The sequence below is a fragment of the Cricetulus griseus genome, chromosome 4 (genome assembly GCF_003668045.3).
Source record: "Cricetulus griseus strain 17A/GY chromosome 4, alternate assembly CriGri-PICRH-1.0, whole genome shotgun sequence".
Classification (NCBI taxonomy): domain Eukaryota; kingdom Metazoa; phylum Chordata; class Mammalia; order Rodentia; family Cricetidae; genus Cricetulus; species Cricetulus griseus.
Genome location: NC_048597.1, coordinates 221,061,389 through 221,086,114, shown reverse-complemented (window position 1 = coordinate 221,086,114; position 24,726 = coordinate 221,061,389). Strand labels below are relative to the sequence as shown.

General features: G+C 42.1%; 1 protein-coding gene across 8 annotated transcripts in view; it reads right to left on the bottom strand.

Annotated features, from left to right (window-relative positions):
* Clasp2 (cytoplasmic linker associated protein 2) overlaps positions 1–23,707 on the bottom strand; it is a 167,683-nt gene extending 143,976 nt beyond the window's left edge. For all 8 annotated transcript variants that reach the window (XM_035444029.1, XM_027415277.2, XM_035444030.1 and 5 more), the window contains exons 1-4: positions 23,362–23,707; positions 12,796–12,874; positions 5,444–5,547; positions 1,752–1,843 (exon numbers count right to left, since the gene is read on the bottom strand). In XM_035444029.1, the coding sequence (XP_035299920.1) occupies positions 1,752–1,843; positions 5,444–5,547; positions 12,796–12,874; positions 23,362–23,556 (470 nt within the window). In that variant the 5' untranslated portion in view covers positions 23,557–23,707. The remainder of the gene's footprint in view (positions 1–1,751; positions 1,844–5,443; positions 5,548–12,795; positions 12,875–23,361) is intronic.
* Positions 23,708–24,726: the final 1,019 nt, after the last annotated feature.

Genomic DNA, 24,726 nt, shown 5'->3' with positions numbered 1-24,726 from the left:
TTTCTTTTTGTTGGTTGGTTGGTTTTTTCTTTTCTGAAACAGGATTTCTGTGTAGCTGTCCTGGAACTCACTCTGTAGACCAGGTTGGCCTCAAATTCAGAGATCCACTTGCCTCTGCCTCCAGAGTGCTGGGATTAAAGATGTGCCCCACCAATGCCAGGCCTTTCTTTTTATTTCTATCATGACAACTTTGATGAAGAACATGGACATACATCACTAAAGAAAAACAAGTATCTAGCAAAGTGATGCTAAGAAACAAAAGTGCCGACCTGGATTAAATGTGAATGATGCAGTCCTAATCAGGGTCACTATTGCTGCTGCCAACCACAGTAAGTGTTACTGCTGCGGTCCTAGTCAGGGTAACTACTGGTATGATGAGACACGTCAACCAAAGCATGTTGGGGAGGAAAAGGTTTATTTGGTTTACACATCCATCACCAAAGGAAGTCAGGGCAGGAACTCAAGCAGGGCAGGAACCTGGAGCAGAGATGATGCAGAGGCCATGGAGGGTGCTGCTTACTGGCTTGCTCCCCATCGCTTGTTCAGTCTGCTTCTTATAGAACCCAGGACACCAGCCCAGGGACAGCCTGGGCTGAGACTTTACCTATTAATCACTAACTAAGAAAATGCCTCACAGCTGGATCTTATGGAGGCATTTCTCAATTGAGGCTCCCTTCTTTCAGATGACTGTAGCTTGTGTCAAGTTGACACATGACCCAACAGGGCAAAATACTCAATAGCAATTTGACAACCCTGGTAGCCTATCAATTACTTAAGAAAATCTGAGCATGTACTTTTGAAATAGTATTTGTTTTTAATGACACTGGATCTCAATACTCAGTGAAATGAAATAATTAACTTAAGAGATCATTATGGGGCTGGAGAGATGGCTCAGCGGCTAAGAGCACTGACTGCTCTTCCAGAGGACCTGGGTTCAATTCCCAGCAACCACATGGTAGTTCATAACTGTCTGCAATTCTAGTTCCAGGGGACCCAACACCAATGTACATAAAAATAAAAAACTTTATATAAAAAACAAAAGAGATCATTATGTTTACTAATATTCTGCAGTCTACGTTGAATGCAAATGACAGGAACTAAAACTCAGAAAGTGTGCTGACTGACGGCCACGGCCAGTACTTGCTAGCAGGAAGGCCCCAGAGCAGTGAAAGAGGAGGAAGTCACCCCACAGGAAGAGTCAGAAGAGACTGCGCGTCACTATCACACTGCACAGTCTGGAAACTCACTCCAGAATAAGAACAAAGCCTCCACTCACATTTCTCCCACCTATGTCATAGCGCTGTGACGACAATTCTATCAGGACTCTGACCGCTCCTACTAGGTGGATTGCACAAAGCCCTGACAGGGTCCTGAGAGCTACATAACTCAGGGAGTGCTCCAGCCTAGAAGTAACAGACACAAAGGATGTGGGGGAATGGCTTGAGCAAGTGACACACCATTGAGTTCAAAAGTTCTGAAGCAGATCCTAATAGAAAAAAAGAGCCCAACTTATTAGCATAATCAATTCTTTAACCACCAATTTTGATTGGCTAAAGAAAAAAGAGACAAATTTAAAAATTAACAGATACCTTACATATATACAAAAGTAGCATTAAAGATTATATTTTGTTTAGGAAACCAATTAAAACTATTTAAAATTTATTTTCATTCTTCCTTCACTTTGTGGAAAACTCTGAGCCTTGAGAAATGACTAAAGGAAACAAAGCTGTTTCGGTAACCACAGAACTTACATGTTCAAGGTTTCAATCAGACACAGGCACACACCCTCTCGAGATCGAAAGTTCTTGTGCTTGAAACCAGAGGCCAGATGCTCCCAGATGTACTATGGGGAAACAAGTAGACACATGTGATAAGAAGTTAGGTAAAGCATATGACAAATGTGCTTCCTAGCCCTACAATTAAGTCACCAGGTATCAGATGCGTTCCAAATTTGGAACATTTTTCAAATTTTGAAATTATGTACATGGTAAAAAATCTTGTTGCTAGGACACAAACCTAAACTAGAGGCTCATTTGTGTTTCATACTCACGTTACACATATAACATGAGCATTACTTATATACTAATTTTGGTGCAGCTAAATTTTGACTGTAGTCTGTCACATGGATCAGGTGTGGAATTTTCCACTCATTGTCTTAATGTTATGGCAACGAACAAAATCAGGGATGCTCAACTCATATTTACAAGGTTTTTGTTTGTCTGATTTTGTGTGCTCCTACCCATTTAATATCTGAACCATCATTTTGAGTTTTTATTTACATGCTTTTAACTTTAAATTTCAGTAACTGTAAGGAAAATCATGCCCCATACATAAGCATCTAAGCATTTCTAAGAACACAGGTTTCTTTATGCTAACAAGGCTGCAATTATAGGCACAGTGGTCTAGGAATCACTCCATATATACAAAACGCCACAGCAACTAAAACAGACTGTCACATGGAATGACTGCAAACATAATTAAAGCTTTTCTCTTTTTAATACTAGACACAAATACAGACAGGCCACTTTATGACTACCTATTTGTTGTGGAATATTAACTTAAGATGTGTTACATTCATTTATGCTGTGGAATATTTGTTTAATGTTGCAAAGATGTGTTGCATTCTTTTTTTTTTTTTTTTTTTTTTTTTTGGTTTATCGAGACAGGGTTTCTCTGTGGCTTTGGAGGCTGTCCTGGAACTATCTCTTGTAGACCAGGCTGGTCTCAAACTCACAGAGATTGCCTGCCTCTGCCTCCCAAGTGCTGGGACTAAAGGCATGCGCCACCAACGCCCAGCTGCTGTGTTGCATTCTTATAGTTTTGGTTGTGAGCCTAGCCTTTAATGGCTGAGCCATCTCTCCAGCCCAATGTGTTGCATTCTTTTATGGTGCATTTGTTTAACTCTGTAAAGCTGTGTTAACTTTGCCTGTCTAAAACACCTGATTGGTCTAACAAAGAACTGAACGGCCAATAGCAAGGCAGGAGAAAGGAAAGGCAGGGCTGGCAGGCAGAGAGAATAAACAGAAGGAGAAATCTGGGGAAAAGAGGACAGAAGAGCAGAGACGGAGAAGAGGAGGAAGACTCCAGGGGCCAGCCACCCAGCTACACAACAAGCCACAGAGCAAGAAGTAGAGAAAAGTATACAAAAATAGAGAAAGATAAAAGCCCAGAGGCAAAAGGTAGACAGGATAATTTAAGAAAAGCTGGCTAGAAACAAGCCTAACTAAGGGTGAGCATTTATAAGTAAGAATAAAACTTCATGTGTGATTTATATGGGAGCTGGGTGGTGGGTCCCTAAAAAAGCAGAGTATAAGAGCCAAAGAGTGAAAACAACAACCAAGTCTGTCAGGAGAAAGAAAAAATAAGCATATACTAATAATGCAAAAACAATTGTTTAGGCATAGTGTAGCAAGGACTTCAACTATATCTTTCTAAACACACAATAAATTTTCTCCCGTGTGTGTGTGTGTGTGTGTGTGTGTGTGTGTGTGTGTGTGTGTGAGAGAGAGAGAGAGAGAGAGAGAGAGAGAGAGAGAGAGAGAGAGAGAGAGAGAGAGAGAGTTATGTGAGAGGTATGTGTTCATGTGACTGGAGATGTGAAGGCAGGGACCACTTGCAGGAGTCAGGTCTCTCCTTCACCATGGATCCTGGGGATCAAACTCTGAAATTAGGTCACCAGCCTTGTGAATTTTAAAAATCTTAACTAAGGCTGGACAAAACATTTGCCGCTGAGATCCACAAGGTTCTGTTGCTTCCACCACCATAGTGGGGGAGATCATATTTTGAATAACCTGACTCAGCAGCCCATCTCTGAAACTTTTTTATAAAAAAAAAAAAAGTTTACACCTACAGTACTCTCTGTAGTAAGAAAACAAAAAACAATTTAAAATGTAAATTAGTAAAGACTATCTACAAAACTTTTTAAAAAGGTATTGTTATGAAGTATAAAATCCCTCCTAGTCAGTTTCCCTTTATAGCTCAGTACTCTTGCCTTATTACACCTATGTAGCATTACAGTTTAAGCATCACATGATACCACTGTGACTATCATGTGAACTTGAAGCTACCCTTTCAACTGTGGTGTACAGGTCAGCTTATTCTTACTCTCCTTTACAGTATTTCTATGCTACAGTGTGGATGAGGATTCCCCCAAGGGTTTGTGTGTCAGAGGCTTGGTCCTCAGCATGGCAGTGCTAAGATGAAAAGACCTGGGGGCTAGAGGGATGGTTCAGTGCTGAAGAGCAATGGCTGCTCTTGCAGAGGACATGAGTTCAGTTCCCGGTACCCACACAAGGGCTCACAACTGCCTCTGAACTCCAATTCTAATTTTTGGAGGTACCTGCATACAGGTGATATTTATACATACAGACATACATATAAAATAATTTTCTAATGGAAGGATCTCTAAGAAACATAGTAAATTGACAAACAAAACAAAACAAAAACTTGGCTTTTAGTTTCTCTGAAGCATGCAAACATCTCTGCCATCAGGAGGCCACTTCCCATGAAATGACACACCTAGGTGGATCCCATATTACCTCCAACGCTATGCACTAAATACACTTTTTTTTGTTATAGGATCTAGCCTCCGACCAACACATTACTAGTGTATGAGCACATATACATGTGCACGTGTGTTCATTCACGCGGGTGGGTGTGAGTGCAGGTATGTAAGAATGTGTACAAATGGAAGGCAAAGGACAGCCTGTGTGCTGTTCCTCGGGTGCTGTCCACCTCGCAAGTCTCTCACTGGCCTAAAACATGCAAAGCAGGCTAAGCTAGACTCACAGGCCAACAAGCCCCAGGGATCTGTATGTCTCTGCCTCCCCATTACTCCCCAAATATATGCCACATGCCCAACTTAAACAAAACAAAAGGAAAGGGGGGGGAGTCTTCTGGAGATCAAACTAACATTCTCTTACAGACTGCCACATAACCAGTGCAATCAATACATTCTTTAAGGGCAAATTACTTCTACTATACTAATAAAACTCAAGCTGTCATAAAACATGCTTTCCACAATCAATAGCCACCTATGAAAAACCTATGAAAAATCAAACAATTTCTTTTTGTTTCTGAGTTACAGAAATTAACATGATATTCAGTAGTTTTCAAAATAATATTTTTCAGTATCTTATAATTTGCAGGTAAGAAAAACCAGAAAATGGTGAAGCATAAGTACAATCAGCACCTGTCAAATCACTTAAGTCTTTATGTTTTTTTTTTTAATGTAAGTAAGTGAAAAAGAGAAAAGTTAAATGAAAAAAAAGAAAAGAAAAGAAACCTTACATATTGGCACTGCACCTTAAATTTAAACTTCTTTAAAACATTAGCAATAATCCACTACCTAAAATTCCACCACTCATGCTTCCTGGAGGTTTATTAGTTTGCTGTAGTTACCATCTATCCAATTAGAAAACTCTTCATTCAAATGCAAGCCTACCATAGGTGGTGCCACCTCATCCATCAGCTTCAGTGCCAGGTTCTGAGCTTCATCTCGAACTTTTTCTTTGGCATCTCCCATCCTGTCTATTAAAGCCGTGGTAACTAATGGGGGAAGAATAAGTATTTACAAATTCATCACAAACCATATTTTACAAAACTACAAATGGCAACTGTTCCATAAATAATTATGAAAAGAAATTATTCTAAGTTCATTAGTCATGAATTCAAATGAAAACAATGAACAAATTTTAATATAGTATGTACAATCATATCCACTTAGGAGGGTTCAAAACCAGACAAACAGTATTATTCTATTTGGAGGTCAAGATCCACAGACAAGCAAGCAAATGTTTTCCTCGAGGTTATGATGGGGAGACCTCTGGCAGGGTGAAAAGTATCCTCCGAAGTATAGACAGGTGTAGTTCAAAGACCTGGCAGATTTAAGTTTCTGAACCCAGGCATAGTCAAGGGTTGGTTTTATAATTGTTCTTTAAATTGCATGTTATGCAGTATTCTTGTTGGATATATTTCACAACTGACAAACACAAACAGGCCTAAGTCTAGGTTTTAAAGGAGAAGTAGAAGAAATGAAAAAAGAAAAAGGGACACACTTGTCTAGTTTACTTACAGAAATTTAATCAAGGGGGGGATGGGCTTCAGGTATGGAAGCACAAGCTTTAATCCCAGAAATGAGAGGGAGGCTCTCAGGCAGCAAGAGTGAGAGTTCCAGGCCAGCCTGGATTATATGCAGAGAATATGCCTTCACAATTAAAATCATAAACATGGGGCTGGACAGGTGGCTCAGTGGTCAAAAGCACTGTCTGCTCTACCAGAGGACCTGGGTTCAATCCCCAACACTCACATGACAGCTCAAACTATTAAGAACTCCAGCTTAGCCGGGCGGTGGTGGTACACGCCTGTGATCCCAGCACTCAGGAGACAGAGGCAGGCGGATCTCTGTGGGTTCGAGACCAGCCTGGTCTGCAAGAGGTAGTTCCAGGCCAGCTTCCAAAGCCACAGAGAAATCCTGTCTCAAAAAACAAAACAAAACGAAAAAAGAACTCCAGCTTTAAGAGATACAATGTTCTCTTTTGGCCTCCATGGGTATCAGGCATGTACAGACATTCATGCAGGCAAAAGATCCCTATAATAAATTTATTCAATCATAAGCCAATATCAATACTGTTCATGGCTAGGAATATGGCTCAGTAGTATAGTGCTTGCTGGACAGTGCAAGACAGTGGGTTCTACCCAGCACCATTTAAACAAAATAAGCACTGCCAAATACCACTCAGAGGGTACTGTGGAGTGACCAGTGAGCAGCCAATAGAGCTAGGGTTTTCTTTATTTAGACACACCAGTCAAGTGCAGGCCAAAGCGAGAGGGAGGGAGCTGGAACCAGTGCCGGTAGCTGGGGGAGCAGAAGAGACCGAGCACCGTCTGCCGACCCCTTGGGGAGCCCTTCTATGTCAGCCTAAGACTTCCCCTGACCCTGCCCCATGGGCGTGTTCTGGCACACCTGTCCGGGTACCTGGGGCGGGACTAGAGTCTCCCTACAGGGTACGATGGAAATCTTTATTCATTTTTGTTTAGATGTAATATTAACAGGAATAATTAAATATCTATAAGACTGGCTATTATAAGAATCTCTGTTTCTTGTAAATCACAGAACATAATAGTAAAAAATAAATTACCATTTAATCCTCACAACAATACAATCAGACTACAATACTCTTAGGTAGTAAAACCAGTGTTTACTAGTAATTGGGGTCCAAGCTTCAAGCTGAAGATCAGAGGAGCAAAGCAGCCAAGCCAGTAGATCTTACCTCTTCCTAGCTGAAATGGAATCCTGTCTCCATGAATCTCGGGCAAAAGCTCTCAGTTCCTGTCTCCTCCCCCTTTTATTCCTTTCTTTGTGCAGCCATATCACTCCTATCTCACCTCCCTAGTGTTGGGATTAAAGGTGTGTGATCCTAGGGGCTGAGAACACCTTTGTGTGAACTGTTTCTTTTAGGACTGGATCAGTTTTGTGTAGTCAGTGAGGTCTTGAACTAATAGAGATCTGTCTACCTCTTAATCCTGAGTCCTGGGATTAAAGGTGTGTGTCCCACTGCTCAGCTTCTATAGCTAACTGGTATGGCTGCTGGGATTAAAGGTGTGTATCACCACTGCCTGGCCTCTATAGCTTGTGGCTAGCTTTGCTTTCTGTACCCTCAGATAAGCTTTAATAAATCATAAATAAAATATCACTCTGCGTGCGTGTCGTGTGTGTGTGTGTGTGTGTGTGTGTGTGTGTGTGTGTGTGTGTGTGTGTTGGCATCCATGTAACAGGGGAGAGATAGAATTTAACTACAAAAGAAAATTTAAATGCTGGACCAAATAGGGGCTCATTTTAGTAAAATTTGGTAGCATATACTTGTAATCTCAGTACTAGGGATTAGGGAGGTAGAGGCAGGAAGATCCCAAATTCAGGGTAGCCCAGGCCACATAGGGAGTTCAAGGCTGGGATCTATATAGTAAGTCTCTGTCTCAAAATTAAGAAAATTTTAGCTGGGCATTGGTGGCGCATACCTTTAGTCCCAGCACTCAGGAGGCAGAGGCAGGTGGATCTCTGTGAGTTTGAGACCAGCCTGTTCTACAGAATGAGTTCCAGGACAGCTCCAAAAGAATACAAAGAAACCCTGTCTAGAAAAAAAAAAAATTAAGAAAATTTTAGAGCCAGTTTTGTTGGCTCCTGCCTATGATCCTCCACTTAGAAGGCTGAGGCACAAAGACAGCCATGAGAATCAAGGCCAGCCCAGGCAACAACATAGGAAGTTCCAGGCTACAGAGCAAAATCTTGCCTAATAACAAAGCAAAACAAAGGTAATTTTATAGAAAATAAACACTTTAAAATCTTTAATAACTGTAATACATGTGCATAGTATTATATTAAACAAAAAATCTTATTACTTTTGTACTGAAATTTTTAATTGTGTATATGTTTGCATGTATACGTGTGAGCACCTAGGCCATGACACACACAGGTGGGAGGGTCAGTGAACAATTTCATGAAGTCCTCACATCTTTCCTTGGGTTCTGGGGATCAAACTCAGGTCTGTTGACTGGTGTGGCAAGTACCTTTACCTGCTGAGTCACCTCACTAGCCCTTAAACTCTCTTTTTTACATTCTCTTGGAGACAACAACATTTTATTTAGTTGCACCTAGTTATTAATGATAGGAGACAGTAAATTTTCCTAAACCTCAAAGTTTCCTTGTTTTCCCCTCATGACTAGAGAGAAGATGAAATAAACAGAAAAAAAAATACAATAAGCATTTGAACTGTCAGCAATATACACTAAAGACCTATGGTGACACATTATTTATGATTTGTAATAGTTTGCCTGAGGATTCAGAAAGCAAAGTCAGGCACACCTTAGAAGCCAGGCACACACCTTTAATTCCAGCAGCCAAAAGCTAGGAGGTGGTGGTACACACACCTTTAATCCTAGGACTCAGGATTAAGAGGTAGACCGATCTCTCTGAGTTGGGTCGCTCAGGGATACACGAGATTGAACCACACGCCTTAATCCCAGCACTAGAAAGGTATAAAAGATAGAAGCAGGGTCTTCAGTATTCAGTAGGAGGCATTCATTCTCCAGCCACACTGAAGAAAGGAGCATTCATTCTCCAGCCACGCTGAGGAAAGGCAGCAGTCTAGCGCTTGGTGAGAACTCATGGAGACAGGATCAGCCCTTTCAGTCTGAAGTAGAGGTAAGAAGCTAGTAGCCAAGTGCTTTGCTTTTCTGACCTTCAGCTTGAAGCCTGAATCCCAATATCAGTCTCTGGGTACTTTTATTTTTCATGTTACAAAGACCCATTCATATGTGACCTATGAATCATCAATAAATACAATGAACACTATGTCGTTAGTAGGCACCCAGAAAGAGACTTCTACTCTGTAAGCTAGGAGAATTTTTTTTAAAAATGTGTCAATTTACCACAGACTGCAATGAGAGGTGAAATACTGAAAACTGAAGTATGGTTGTTAGTAGTTTTCATTCTATTGCGTTGTAAACGTAAAATTACTCTACAAGACATAAAACTCAGAACTGAGTGTGCTGAAAACTCTGATACTCTTACCACACCACTTGGGTTTAGACTGTCTGCTAAATTTTTATGCTACAAAAGTTTATTAGTGATTAGTATCAGTGTGGACAGATGACTTACGTAAGCATGGCCCTGAGTCCATACTCTCTTCAGAACCGAATCTAAGGCTCTAATGACTGAGCTATGTGCAAATCTCTTCTTGGAACTAGAGACAAAACAGAACAGGACTCTCCATTTTTCAAGAACACACTTTAACTTTAATGTACAAAGGACTGATGCACGCACAGATTCACAGAATGCTGCAGTATGCACAGGCCTGTCCAGGTTCAAGTGAGTCGGGACAGCGACCCTGAGAAGGATAGGAGCACCCCCCCCCATCAAGATGCTCTCTGCAACTGACACCAGCTAGCAAAAGGAAAAAACATTTCTTTTTGCAATGGATTCTCACTGGGTATATATATTATGCACACTTAAGGGCAGATCCCATGCCCAGCAGTACATGGGCAACACAAAATGAACTCAACAATATTTTTGTACTTTTTGCCTCATGTTGCTTTGTTTGGGCTTTTTTTTTTTTTTTTTTTTTTTTTTTTTTAATCTTATTGGTCTTCTGCTTCTCTATGATGTTTTCCTATTTTGTGTTTTGGTTTTTTGTTTTTTTTTTTTTATGGGTTTTGTATGTGTGTTTCTTGTAGTTTTTCTTTGAGTTTTTTCTGTTTTGTTGTTAGTTTACTTCCTAAAGAGGGAGAGAGAAATGTTGAGGAGTTGGGAAGGATCTGAGAGGAACTGGGAGGTTTAAAAACCATTAGACCATGATTCAATTTGGTCTTTTCCTTTTAAAAACAGACTTATATGTGCTTACTTATTTTCTGTTTGTCGGGGTATGTGTGCCATGGAGGTCAGAGGACAACCTGCAGGAGACAGTTCTCTCTACCATATGGGCTCTGGGGATGGAACTCCAGTTATCGGGCTGTTGACAAGCACTTTTACCCACTAAGTCATTGTACTGGCCCTATACAGAATTAGGTAGCCTGTTTAAGGCTGTGAAAGGATTTAAAAAGAAGGCAACTTTGAGGCTGTCCAGTTCTTGAAGAGCATGCAGACATACTGTCTACCCACCTCCAGTCAGAAATGTGATGATTTTTCTCTCACAGATATAATCAACACTTTTAAAGGATGCTTCCAATAAACGGGAGCAAATTAAGATCAAGTTTTCCAAACATACCACATGAGCTCGCAAGTTAATAACAAGTTCAAGTTTCACAAAGGGTCTTCAAAGTGAAAACAATGTTGACTAACAATAAGTCTGCCAAAAAAACCAAAATCAATAGATGATTAATAAAAGTAAAAACATAAATAAAAAGCAAAGTCCCACGAACCCAGACAAAAGGAAGCTGTAACACAACTTCAAACTTATCATCCAATTTCTCAAAGTTGAGAAGTATGGAACTTTATTTTTTAAATTCCCATTTATGCATTCAAATACAACCACAAGCATCTTTCCAAAGCGTGGTTTCTAACATCTACCATCAATTTTAAGCAGAAGACAGTAAAAAATTTCTCTTTAGAAGCTAACAATAGTAAGGGTGGGAACCACCAAGTCATGACTGAAAGGGAACACCAGGAAACCTACTTGAGAAAACAGCTAGAGAAGAAAAACACACAAACTGACATAATTCGGTAGCATACCAAAGATGAAAAAGTTGATCAAAGATATTTGAAAGTAAGTTTAATAATAATTGACACTGTGGGACATTAACTTAAACCACAAAAGAAAGCCACTAACATTCAAGGTTGTGTTTCTGTATGTTGCTATAAAATAGTACCAAACTCATTCATAAAGCATTCTAAGATGCACATGAAAATCACACGTGTTTAATCAAAGCCAACTATGTCATTGCATAATGCAGAGCAGCAGCTTAAGAGTAGCACAATGACCACGCAGCAAACATATCATAACTGCTGCTCAGAGTAAAGCCAGCAAACCATGATAAAAAACAACCACAACAAAACCACAGCATTTATGGAGTCAGTCTTCTGGGGCAGTCTAACCACAGTCACTGTATTCAAGCTAACAATAAAAACTTGTGGGTCCAGAGTGCAGCACAAGGTTAACGTTGTGTGCTTAGTGTGCAAGGCTCAGACTCAGCATCAAATACCACAAAAGCGGACTTCCTATTTATTTCACTTTGCTGTCACTATAAAAGGTAGAGTGAAAAAAATAGCAATGTAGCTGGTATGGTGGTGCATGCCTTTAATTCCAGCACTTGAGAGGCAAAGGCAGTAGGAGCTCTATGAGTGTGAGGCCAGCTTGGTTTCATAATGAGTTCCAGGCCAAGGCCAAATAGTGAGACCCTGTCTCAAAACAATAAAGACAACAGTAAAAATGAACCCCACAGGATGCAAATTATATTACAAATCTTGCCATCCAAAAAAAATTAGATATGGGGCTGGGGAGATGGCTCAGGCTTTGGAGACATGGCTCAGTGGTTAAAAACACTAACTGCTCTTCGAGACAACCTGGGTTTAAAAGTCCCAGCACCCACATGGCAGCTTACAATTGTCTGTTACTCCAAGATCTGACAACCTCACACAAACATACATGCAGACAAAACACCAATGCAAATAAAATAATTTAAAAAATCAGAACACTAAAAAAGATGAGCACATACATAAATACTTATTGACAGTATCCAGAGGTTGTATTGAGAAGCTTTCAACTCTTTTTGAGTAAATTAAAATGCTAAAGTACCATCTTCTGAGCTGTACAAAATTTTGTGTGTGTGTGTGTGTGTGTGTGTGTGTGTGTGTGTGTGTGTGTGTGTGCGTGCGTGCGTGCGCGCGCGTGTATTCTCTGTGTAGCCCTAGATGTCCTGGAACTTGCTCTGTATACCAGGCTGGCCTCAAACTCAGAGTTCCTATACCTGTCTCTATCTCCTGAGTGCTGAAATTAAAGGTGTGCACCACCACCGTCCAGCTCAGAATTATATTTTTTAAAACTGACTTTAATGTGTCTGTATGTTACTGTATAATGTGTGTGCATCAGATCTCCTGGAGCTAGCATTTTAAAAGTTTGTGAACCACCTGCTGTGAGTGCTGAGACTGGAACTCAGGCCTTATGAACAAGAGCTTTAACCACTGAATACCACTCCAGTCCCCAAGCTACATGCGCTCTAAATTTACAGAAACTCTGTTTAACAAAAAACTCAAAGAAAAAGTCACTATATCAAATTCTACAATGATTCTCAAAGTGAACTTACCCATTGCTACATAAGATTTAAATCGTGTTGACAATCTATCCACAAAGGCACTTAAAATCTCCAATCCTAATAATGATACCTGCAAGCAGAAAGAGATTTAATGAATACATATTACTGATGCATATTGTAAGATCAGCCTATAATTCTTAATATACACCATAATAGTAAGATTTTAAAATGAGGTTTAGCTGGGTATGGTAGCACAGGCCCTTAATTCCACCACTCAGGAGGCAGATACAGGAGGATCTGAGTTTAAGGCCAGCCTGGTCCACATAGTGAGTTCCAGACTAGCAATGGGAACAGAGTGAGACCCTTGCTCAAAATAGTAAAACTAATTTTTAAAATTTTATTGAGAATGACGTATTCAGAAGTAGGCAGACATGGCAACGAGGATTCTACTCTCAAACACATGAATAGTAACAATTTGTAAATGTATAGGAAAACAGTGGTAAAGCACACTTGGCAAAAATTTAGTAACTGATAAATTAGGTAATGGTTACAGAGAAGTTTCGTGACTATACTGACTTTTCACTTTGCAATGTTTTCTAAATAAAAAAGTAAGAAATTCAATAATACCTTTGATTACAAAGGAAGTTCAGTTTCTGTCTAGAATGTAGGAATTGGAAAATGAAATCGGTCATATTTGAATAAGGAAAAAAAAACATAGCTAGGTAGTGATGGTGCACGCCTTTAATCCCATCACTTGGGAGGCAGAGGCAGGCAGATCTCCGTGAGTTCGGGGTCAGGCTGGTCTACAGAGCTAGCTCCAGAATGGATAGGGCTGTTACAAAGAGAAGCCCTGTCTCTAAAAACCAAAAAGAAAACAACAAAACAAAACAAGTATTTTTCTACAAAATAATAACTGTTCTTGAATTCATGAGAAATCTGAGGTTGTAGAAGAGTGGTTCTCATCCTTCCTAATGCTGTGACCCTCTAAATTGGTCCCTCATGTTGTGGTGACCCCCAAATATAACATTATTTCATTGCTACTTCATAACTGTAATTTTGCTACTGTTATGAATCTTAATGTAAATATCCATGTTTTCTGATGTCTTCGGGGACCCCTGTGAAAGAGCCAGCCCCTCAAAGATTGAAAACCACTGTTGTAGAATAACCAGCCAGTCTGAAATCTTTAAGGAAAAAAATATATATATACAACCAAAAAGTCCAAAAGTGACAGGAAGAAAATGAAGCCATGGTACAAGGGGATAAGAAGAATTCCACTGTATTTAACACATTGTTAATATCTGAGTGTGGGCTAGTATGGAAACTTTTTAAAATATTTTTGAACATTTTCTTTCTTTTTTGTTTTTTGTTTTGTTTTTTGAGACAGGGTTTCTCTGTGGCTTTGGAGCCTCTCTTGGCACTCTCTCTGTAGACCAGGCTGACCTCAACCTCTTGGAGATACCTGCCTGAGTGCTGGGATTAAAGGCGTGCTCCGCCACTGCCCAGATCATTTTCATTATTATTTTTGTATATATGGGTGTTTTGCTTGTGTATGTCTGTGTAGCACATGCATGCAGTGCCTATGGAAGCCAGAAAAGGGTGTCAGATCCCCTCTGACTTGGAGTTATAGACAGTTGTGAGCCACCATAAGGGTGCTGGGAATTGACCCTGGGTCCTCTGGAAGAGCAGTCAGATGTTCTTAACTGCTGAGCCATGTCTCCAACCATTAGTAAGAAAACTCATCAATACCCAGAGGCATGGGAGAGTTCTACCTACTCACAGACTCCAGTTTGCATCCACAGACAAGATTGCTCTATAATTAAGATTCTCAAGGATAGGCAGGAGATTGGAGAAGGTACTACAGCAGTGGAGATCTTGGGGGAGAGTATGGCCTATGAGCAAAGGCATCAATGCTTTCAGTGCCCCTGTCTTCTAGAAAAGAAAAGCTTAACTTGAAGTACTGAGGGAAGAAGACCCAGTATTCAACACCTAGAACACAGGCAAATGATTCTCCAAAGACTGAACCTGAACCAGAAAAATTAAGAAACTGGCCCCACACTTCACAGTTAGGATACCAAGACTAAGAGCATAGGGAAGAGGGTTTAAGGAAACATGGAAGGACTCAAGCAGAGGGTTGATCCAAAATACTAAAGAAAACCCCCTATCAAACTAACCCAGAGGAACCAGAAGCAAATAGAAACCAATAGTAACCACAGCAACTACAACACACAGACCTAATTGAACTCCTGACTAAACTATTTAATGTAGCAAAAGGAAAAGGTGCCACTTCAAAGATAAAAAATATTTAATATAGTCTTAAATTTCTTGACTACACTGCAACTATTTCAATTAAGAAGTACGAGGCACAGGAAAGAACAAAAGATAAGGGTATTGGGACCCCTGTATCAAGAGCAAAGCCATCAATAAACAAAATTTAATGTACATGTCTGAAGCATAAGTTTAAACCAATGATTAATGTGTTTGCAGTACAAGGTACAGACCAGTGACAGAGCAGTTAACTAGACCCTGAAAAAGCCTTGGCTCAGTCCCTGGCAGAGTGTAAGAGGAGTAGTGACCAAAAAGGACCAAAGACCAACCCTCATTCTAAAACAACAATGATTAAAGGGGCTCCACATACAGGTTGGTTGATAGTGTTTGCCTAGCATGCATGAGGCTCTGAATTTAAATCTCTAGTACCATATAAACTGGTAGAAAACAGCAATCATGGAGGCTATACTCCCCAGGGAGTTTTTAAAAAATTTACAAAGCAAAAAAGCCCAGACAACATGCATGAATAAATAATTAATTTCAGCACACAGGTGGAAATCTTGGGAAACATAAGCCATCCTGGTTCACCTACCAAGCTGTAGGACAGCCAAGGCTACACCGTGAGACACTGAAAACAAAACAAAACATAAATGATAAAATATATTTAAAAATAGCAAAAAGGACCAGTAAACTGGCTCAGCAGGTAAAGCCCTTTGTAGTGCAAGCCTGACTACCTGAGTTCAACCTCTGGGACACATAAACACACACACACACACACACACACACACACACACACACACACACACACACACACACACAGAGAGAGAGAGAGAGAGACAGAAAGAGAGAGAGTCCTAGCTGGGTATCTACTTCTGTGATAAACACCATGACCAAAGCAACTTGGGAGGAAAGAGTTAACTTCATCTTACAGTTTACACTGTAAACCTTACAATCCCTCATGAAGGCAAGTCAAGGCAGAAACTCAAGGCAGGAACCTTTGGGCATAGTGGTGCATCCCAGCACTTGGGAGGCAGAGGAAGCTGAATCTCTAAGTTTGAGGCCAGCCTACTCTACATACTAAATTCCAGGACAGCCAGAGCTATATGGAGAGAACTTGCCTCAAAAAAAAAAAAAAAAAGAAAAAAAGAAAGAAAGAAAGAAAATAAAAATTAAAGAAAGGGAACCTGAAGGCAAAGGTGATGGAGGAGCACTGCTTACTGGCTTGTTCCTCATGGCTCACTCAGTTTGCTTTTCTATACAGCACAGGACCACCTGCACAGAAGTGGCACTGCCCATAGTGAGTTAGACCCTCCCACGTCAAACATTAATCAAGAAAATGCTTCACAGACTTGCCAATCTATAGGCCAATGTCCTGAAGGCATCTTCTCAACTGAGGATCCCTCTTCTCAGATGACTCCAGCTTGTGCCAAGTTGACAAAAACAAACAAAACACTAACACATATTATCATCACCATGGTAACAGGAACACACACACACACACACACACACACACACACACACACACACACACACACACCCTTTTAAATAAATATTAAAACAAACAAAGGACAGGGTCCAGAGCTGTAGCTCTGTTGATAGAAGTCTTGACTAACACATACAAGTCCTTGCATATGATCTCCAGCGCTGCATAAAGCAGGTGCGATGGAACTCAGGAAGTAGATGCAGGATGATCAAAACAGAATTCAGGACCACATAAGAACAGATCAAACAATAACAATGAAACAGGAAGGAAGGAAGGAAGGAAGGAAGGAAGGAAGGAAGGAAGGAAGGAAGGAAGGAAGGAAGGAAGGATTGAAGATGATCCTTGCCTACAATAAGAGTTCAAAGCCAGTCTGGACTATACGAGATCATGTCTCAAAAATAAGTAAATAATCACTAAAAAATGATTGATCCTCTAAGTAAATACTGAAATTAATGAGTTCAACAAAATCCCAAGATTAAAGGTTGCTATAAAAGTCAATTGTGCTAGGAGTGGTGGTGCACACCTCTAGTCCCAGAAGAGAGGCAGAGGCAGGTTGATCTCTATTAGTCTACATAGCAAGTTCCAGGACAGCCAGGGCTACTTAGATAGACAGGTCTCAAAAACAAAATAAAACTAGATTAAATGAAAAAGAGACAGAGACAGACAGACAGACAGACAGACAGACAGACAGACAGACACACACACACACACACACACACACACACAGAGGAGAGTAAGAGAGAGAGAGCGTGCACGCATTTTAATGAAGCCAAGTGTGATAGTACACACATCGTATTTCCAGTATTTGTGAGGTGGAGGGAAGTAAGAGGTTACAAATTCAAGTCTAGCCTAAACAATAATGCCAGAACCTGTCTCTCTTTTAAAAAAAAAATATATATATATGGGGCTTAATAAAATGGGTGTCCCATGAGGTGGTCAACATTAATTTTTCAAGAGTATATGATGTGTATAGGGAAGGCAGGTGTGTGTGTGTGTGTGTGTGTGTGTGTGTGTGTGTGTGTGTGTGTCTGTGTGTGTGTGTACATCAGATAACAACCTCAGGTTTGGTCTTAACTTCTACCTTTTTGAAACAGGGTCTCTTCTTGTTTTGCCTATGTATACTCTGGGCTAGCTAGTCAGGTAGCCAGGGATTCACTTGTGTCGTCTTTCACCTTGCACAGGTGTACTAGGATTACAAATGTGTGCTTTCCACCATCCATCTTTACGTGGAGTACAGGGATTCAAACGGAGGTCTTCATAGTCCACGGTAAGCTTTTTACCCACTAAGCCACTTCCCTGGCCCAAGTAGTCAACTCTTCCAAGTTCAGGTATACTGAAGAAATGGAGTTTGCCAATAACTACACCACTTTCAAAGTCTTAGTCACCAACAGCCACTCATCTGTAATGTTCTGAATTGATGTGGTGGCATTCCAGCAATTACATGTTCTGCTGCAGCCATGTGACTATTGTTATATCTCCTTAGTTAGTCAGACTAGCATATCCACAGGTCCTGCATTCTCAGACTAAACTGATATCAGATGGAAAATATTTGGGGGGGGGACGGGACCCAAGTCTGCTGAACAGCTACATACTTTCTCCCTTTATCATTAATCCCTGAATAATACAATATAACAAGTATTCCCATTGAATTAGCTGTGAGAAGGGACTGCAAAATGATTTCAAGTACACAGAAGGGTTTTGCAGGCATGTACAATATAAGGGACCTGAGTATCTGTGCATTTTAGTATCCAAGGGAAAGAGAGAGTTCTGGAACCAATCCCTTATTGACATTACAGGGAAACTACACATTTTCTCTCATCATAAATTATGTATAGGAGTCCTTTATAGTATAGTGTAGTTAGGATATTACAAGGGTTTTTAAAGACTATATGCTTGATATCAAATGTGGCATTTCAGAATATAACATAATTACAAAATATAAAGCTAGACACTGTGGCACAGCACACAGGAGCTTTAGGCAAGACTGAAAGCATCCTGGGTTCCACAGTAAAGTCTGACTTCAGGAGAATCACTCACCTAGACAAATTCTCATGTATATGCCTGGAGTGGCAACATGAAGAGACAGTGTTAACGGGGAAAACCTAAAAACAACCTGGATGTTCATCCCACCCAGCAGGTAAATAAGAACAAATGAAATCAGTAAACAGGGATGAGAGGTAAATCTTGCCTCCTTTCTCTTAATCAAAACTGGTATACTTGGAATAGCAAAATAGCTCACTTGCCACCAAGCTGACAGCCTGAGTCCAATGCCCAGAGCCCATGTGGTAGAAGCTCACTCCTACAAGTTGTTCTCTGACTGCCCTCACACTCAGTGAACCATAATAAAACTGGTATATTTTAAGAATGGGGTATTCAACAGGAAATATGACTTAGGTAATACTGATTATTACCGGGAAGTATAGGAATGCCAAATGGGGCCCAAAAAGATGGTTTGGGGCCACTGGGAACAGACACTTATAACCTGAGTTTGATTCCCTGGACCCACATGAGAAAAGGAGGGAATAGGCTCCCATAAGTTATTATTTGGTCTACATGTAGACTGGGGCACAAGTGTGCACCTAAACCACACATGTTAGTGCATGCAACACATGCATACACACAAATAAATAAATAAATGGCAAATGGGCTAGGATCTTGGACTCCCAGAAATAAAAAAATACTAGCGCATTCATTAGCCTAGCACTATGTATTGATACTGTAAATGCTAATTATTATTTTCAGCCCACTTACTATTTTGTTTCTAGGCAGAACATAAATGTTATTAATCCTGAGGAGGTACACAGAGAAAAAGAACATTCAAGTTCTCTCCTGCTAATTTACCAGGGCTCTGACCTAAGTCAAGATACTTAGGTCATCTTTTCTACAAAAAGAGGAAAAGTAAGGATACAGACTTTCTAAGGCTATCTTAAAGAGTAAAGACATCCTGCAAATTAAACACTTAAGAGAGACTTTGAAACTCATAAGGACAGCTTTTAAATGGTGACTTTCATCTTGACAATATTTAAGGAGGAAACTTTATTAACACATTATTGCTACAAAATCTGCAAAACTTTTGGCAAAACTCAAATACCAGTATATACATCACATATATGTCCATTCCCATGATCATAAGTCACTAGTTATGACTTCTCCACCAGACTCAAGACCTTAACCACCTACTTAACATTTTAACTTAGATATTAAACATCATGGCCTAATTAAAACCAAACTTTTCCTTTCCTTGACCCTCCTGATCCCCATTTTGGCAGATAGCATGTCTATCCTATTGCTCAAGAAGGCAAGATTCCAGCTCAGCAGTGGTGGTACACTCCTTTACTCCCAGAACTTGGGAGGCAGAAGCAGGCAGATCTCTGTGACTTTGAGGCCAGCCTGGTCTACAAAGTAAGTTCCAGGACAGCCAGGGCTACATGGAGGCCCTGTGTCTTAGTTACTGCTCTACTGTTATGAAGAGACACTATGACTAAGGCAATTTACAGAAGACAGCATTTAACTGAGGACTTGCTTACAGTTTCAGAGGGTTAGTCCATGAATATCACAGTGCAAAACAGACAGGCATGGTGCTGAAACAGTAGCCCTCCGAGAGCTTACACCCTGACCCAAAAATTGGGGACAGGGAGACTAGGCTGGCATGGGCTTTTGAGACCTCAAAGCCCACCCTCAGTGACACACCTTTTCCAAGATGGCCACACCTCCTAATCCTTCCTAAACAGTCCACCAACAGGGGATTCAACTATATGAGCTTAAGGGGGCCATTTTCATTCAATCCACCACATCCTGTCTCAAAAAAAAAAAAAAAAAAAATCCAATTTTCAGCACTGTCACTGCTACCAAACCAGGCCTTACCACCAAGGACTTTTTGCTATTCCTTTACTTTCCAACTAAAGGACTATCCCTCATATAAATCCTGTAGCACATTTAAAATAAGATCACACAGCCTCAGACACACAGTGAGTTCAAGGACAGCCTAAGCAACAAGAAAACCTGTCTCAAAAAAACAAACAAGCCAGCAGTGGTGGTTAATGCCTTTGATCCCAGCGCCTGGAGGCAGAGGCAGGCAGATCTCAGTGAGTTTGAGGCCAGCCTGACCTACAAAGTGAGTTCCAGGACAGCCAGGACTGCTACAGAGAGAAACCCTATCTCAACAAACAAAAACAAACCCTGAATCCTGCACATCTGTATATCCACTTGGCAGTTAAATTTAAAGCACTGGCTGCTCTTCCAGAGGACCCAGATTCTATTCCCAGCATCTCCATGGCAATTTACAACCTTCCATTTACAACTCCAGCTCCAAGGAGTTCAAATAGCCTCTTCTGGCCTCTGTGGGCACCAGCCATGCACATAGCACACAGACATACATGCATGCAAAGCACCCACACACACAAACAATAAAATAAAAAATACTTTTTAAAAACTTAAAAATAAACCAAAAATGGTGGCACATATGTTTGATGCCAGCATGGGAGGGAGCGGGGTCAGACACAGGCAGGTCTCTGTGGACCTAAGGATAGCCTGGTCTACATAGTGAGTTCCAGGCTATCCAGGGCCTCATCGTGAGAAGGGAGATCTTGTATCAATAAATAAATAAAAAACAAGTTCATTACAATAGAATGTTCTCTTTCTAACAATTTATGCTAAAAAAAAAAAAAGTAAGTACTGAGGACTAGTAATTCCTGAAGGAGAGAGAGCTGAGTGACCAAAAATTGAGAAGACACAGCATCTCACCAGAGCCAAGGAACTGGCATAGGCAAGAAAGACAGAAAATTCACTCATACACCAGGAAAGAAAAACTAGTGAGCGAGCATGCTTCCACAAAGTGTTTAGACAGCGCAGGGAGGGAGAACCTGTGTTAGGCTACATATCTTGTGAGGAAGATGGAGTGAATGTGTGAACCTCGGGCACCTCCCTCAAGGATCTTAACCAGTTAACTGAAAGCTCAGAGACGTGACAGAAAACTTGGAGCCCCATGTTATCACAAGTGCCACTTGCTGACAAACATCTAAGGCTGCAATGGCTTGAATAAATTCTCCTGTCAATATGGAGAATGCAGCACATCAGTTTTCAGTGGAGAAGGAGAGCAAACATTACCAACGGGCTGACTTCCCACAACAGCCAATGCTGGAACAACTGTGAAACAGCCATGCTGAGTACATATGCCTTTCTTACACAGTAGGGGTATCTAGTTCATTTCTTCAAAAGAAACTAATACTCCCCAAATGGTAACCGTATTTTAGTAAAAATTAACCCAGACTTTTTTTTTTTTTTTGAGACAGGGTCTCATTATATAATTCAATTCAGCCTCAAACTCACTATCTAGCTCAGACTGACCTTGATCTTGGGAGCCTCCTCCCCCAGCCTTCCAAGTGCTACTTTATCATAGGCATGTGTCACCATGGCTAGCTTTTTCTCATACTTCAAAAAAAAAAAAAAAAAAAAAAAAGACTATCCAAACAGAATGTCCCCAATTTAATATAGGTTTGTAAACAACTGGAAAAAAAAGAATAAAGAGAAAATATGTGGTGGAACATTGAGGTGCTGAATTCTAAAACTCCATCATTGTGAGGGGAGACAATTTCTTCAGTGATATAGCCATGCTCCTGTACAGAACCCCACACTCACGCTCCTTTAAGTAACCCTAACTGATCCATTTAATTAAAAAAAAGAAGACGAAGAAGAAGAAGAAGAAAAGGCATGAAAGCAGAAGGGAACTATATGGAAACAGCAAAAGTGAAAAAATATGGGTAACGGGTGGTGAATTCGAAGAAGGTACACTATACACATGTATGAAAATGTTACAATGAAATCCATTACGTATAATTGATAATATATGTATTTTAAATCTTGGTAAATGTCTAAGCTTCTTATAATTCATATGGTCCCCACCATTAAATCTGCAGCATTGTAGTTTGTTTTCTTGTCCCTATAGATAAAAATTTCAAAGTACAGCCTATTCACTGGATATATTGCTGAAAATCGCTCCAACGGGGGAAGTTGCTGCCCGCATTTTAAAGCAATACTGCCACCTGAAGACTAAAAGGAAAAGTAACTGCTAACAACTCCGGAACAGGCTAATTATTGAATATTTACTTATCTTCATCCGTGACTACATTACAACCTGCCTGGTCCTGCTCCAACACCCATTCCTTCCTGTACCTCACCCCCCCCCCATTTTGTTTGCAGCATCAACTAAAGCTGACGGTCCATGCTTTTAAATCTGAGTCCGTCCCCAACTGCGGAAAAGCAAGAGGACAAATGAGCATGCAACGGCAACATTCTGTTGTCAACTAAGAGAAAAGCAAATAAATAATACCATGGCATGAGCAGTCCTTTCGTGCGAAGGACCTGAATAAGCGCTAAAGATACTTTTGAGAGAAGATCACAACCTTCACATAAAGACTACGAAGGGAAAAAAAGAGGGAGAAAAGGAGAGAAGAGGAAACGAGAGGGAGGGAGGACGGGAAATAGAGAAGGAAAGACTGAGGGAAGGGAGGCGGAAGAGAATTGCAGAGAAGGAGGGACTGGAGGAGGGAGGGGGGAGAGAACAGAAATCAATCGGAAGAGAAGAACTTGACTGCCCAACTTCACGCCGCATCCTGACGCCCAGGCTCGGCGCAGGCGTTACACAGGCGTCTACAAACCGCACCAAGTCGTCAAGCCTTTGGCTGCAAGTTAGCACTTTGTAAAGCGCCAAGCAGCTCCGCGTCGTGTCACGGAACCGCCGCCGCCGGCCGTACCCCAAACCTGGGGGCGATGCCAGCGCGTCAGGGTTGAAGAGCCGAGGCGCCGAGCCTCCCGCTCGCCCGCGTGCCCGCCCGGCCGCGCGCCCTCCCGCCCGCCCGCCCGCCGCTCACCCGGTAGTTGCTCGAGCCCACCCAGCCGGTGAGCGCGTCCACGGTCTTGGCCAGGCGGCTCGGGTCGTCCTCCAGGTCCGGGATGGCGCCGGGCGCGCCGAGGTAGAGCAGCAGCTCCTCGCCCGCCTGCAGCCGGCCGCTCACGTCCTTCTGCAGCACTTGGGCGCTGAAGTACTCGGCGCCGCGGGGCTCCATGGCCGCGCCCGCCGCCCCTCAGCCGCCCGTCGCCCCTCAGCCTCCAACTTTCCTCGCAGCACCGCCCAGCCGCGGTGGTGGGGCCTCCGAGACGCGCTCGCTGCCCACAGACGCCGCTGCCCGGGCCACCCCCAAAACTAGTCAAACTCGGCGCCCCCCGCTCCCAGCCCCGCTTCAGAGGCTGCGGCTGCCGGCGACGTCAGCGCGCGCGTGACGTCAGAGCGACGCGCCCGCCGATCGATCGGGCCTCCCGGCGCGCCCCGGCCGGGCGGAGGCTGCGGCCGGTGGCGCTGCTGGGGCGGGGGCGGGGCGGGCGGGGTCGTTTGGGTGTAGTCGCGTGAGCGCGCCCTGAAAGCCCCCGTGGGAATCCCGGAACCTCCGGCGATTCTCTCCGCTGCCGCCGTCATCAACACTGGAGGAAAACTTTCTGGTACTTTTTCTCGCCCGCCCCTCCACGCCACGCCCCGACCCGACCCCGCCACGCCCCGACCCGACCCCGCCACGCCCCCGCCGTCTCTTTAAACCGGAATACATGATTCATGTTTTTCCTCGACAAAGACCTGGCGGACCCGGCCTGCTGCCACTCCCCACAGTCGCTGTGGAAGACTTTCTGTTTCTAGTTGATAGCGAGGTTTTGCAGATGGATGCGCAGTTCTCTTAACACATTTTTTTTTCACGTCCCACCCCAACTCCGCGAAGTTCCCAGACCGCTGTAACCCACTAACCACATCAGCCCTGGGCGATGCCAGTTTGATTCTTGCTTTTGTTGGGGTTTAATTGGGTTACTTTTTTCTTTTTCGGACAGGGGCTCGTATGGTACAGGCTGGCCTCGAGCTTGACCTGTAGTAGAGGATGGTCTTAAATTTCTGGGCCTACCTCTACAGCCAAGTGCTGGGATCACAAGCCTGAGCCACTAAACGCGAGCTTTGTTTTGGGGTGGCTGGGGCTGTTATTGATAAGATTTATTTTCATTTTATGTGTGCATGTGTGCAGCTGAGCGTATGTACGTGCACACGTGTGTCTGGTTCCAGAAGTCAAAAGAGGGAGTCAGATCTCCTGGAACCGGAGTTCCAGTTGTGAGCCAACTGTGAGCCACCTGATATGGGTGCTGGGAACTGAACCTGGGTCCTCTGCAGGAGCAGCAAGCCCTCTTAACTGCTGAGCCATCTG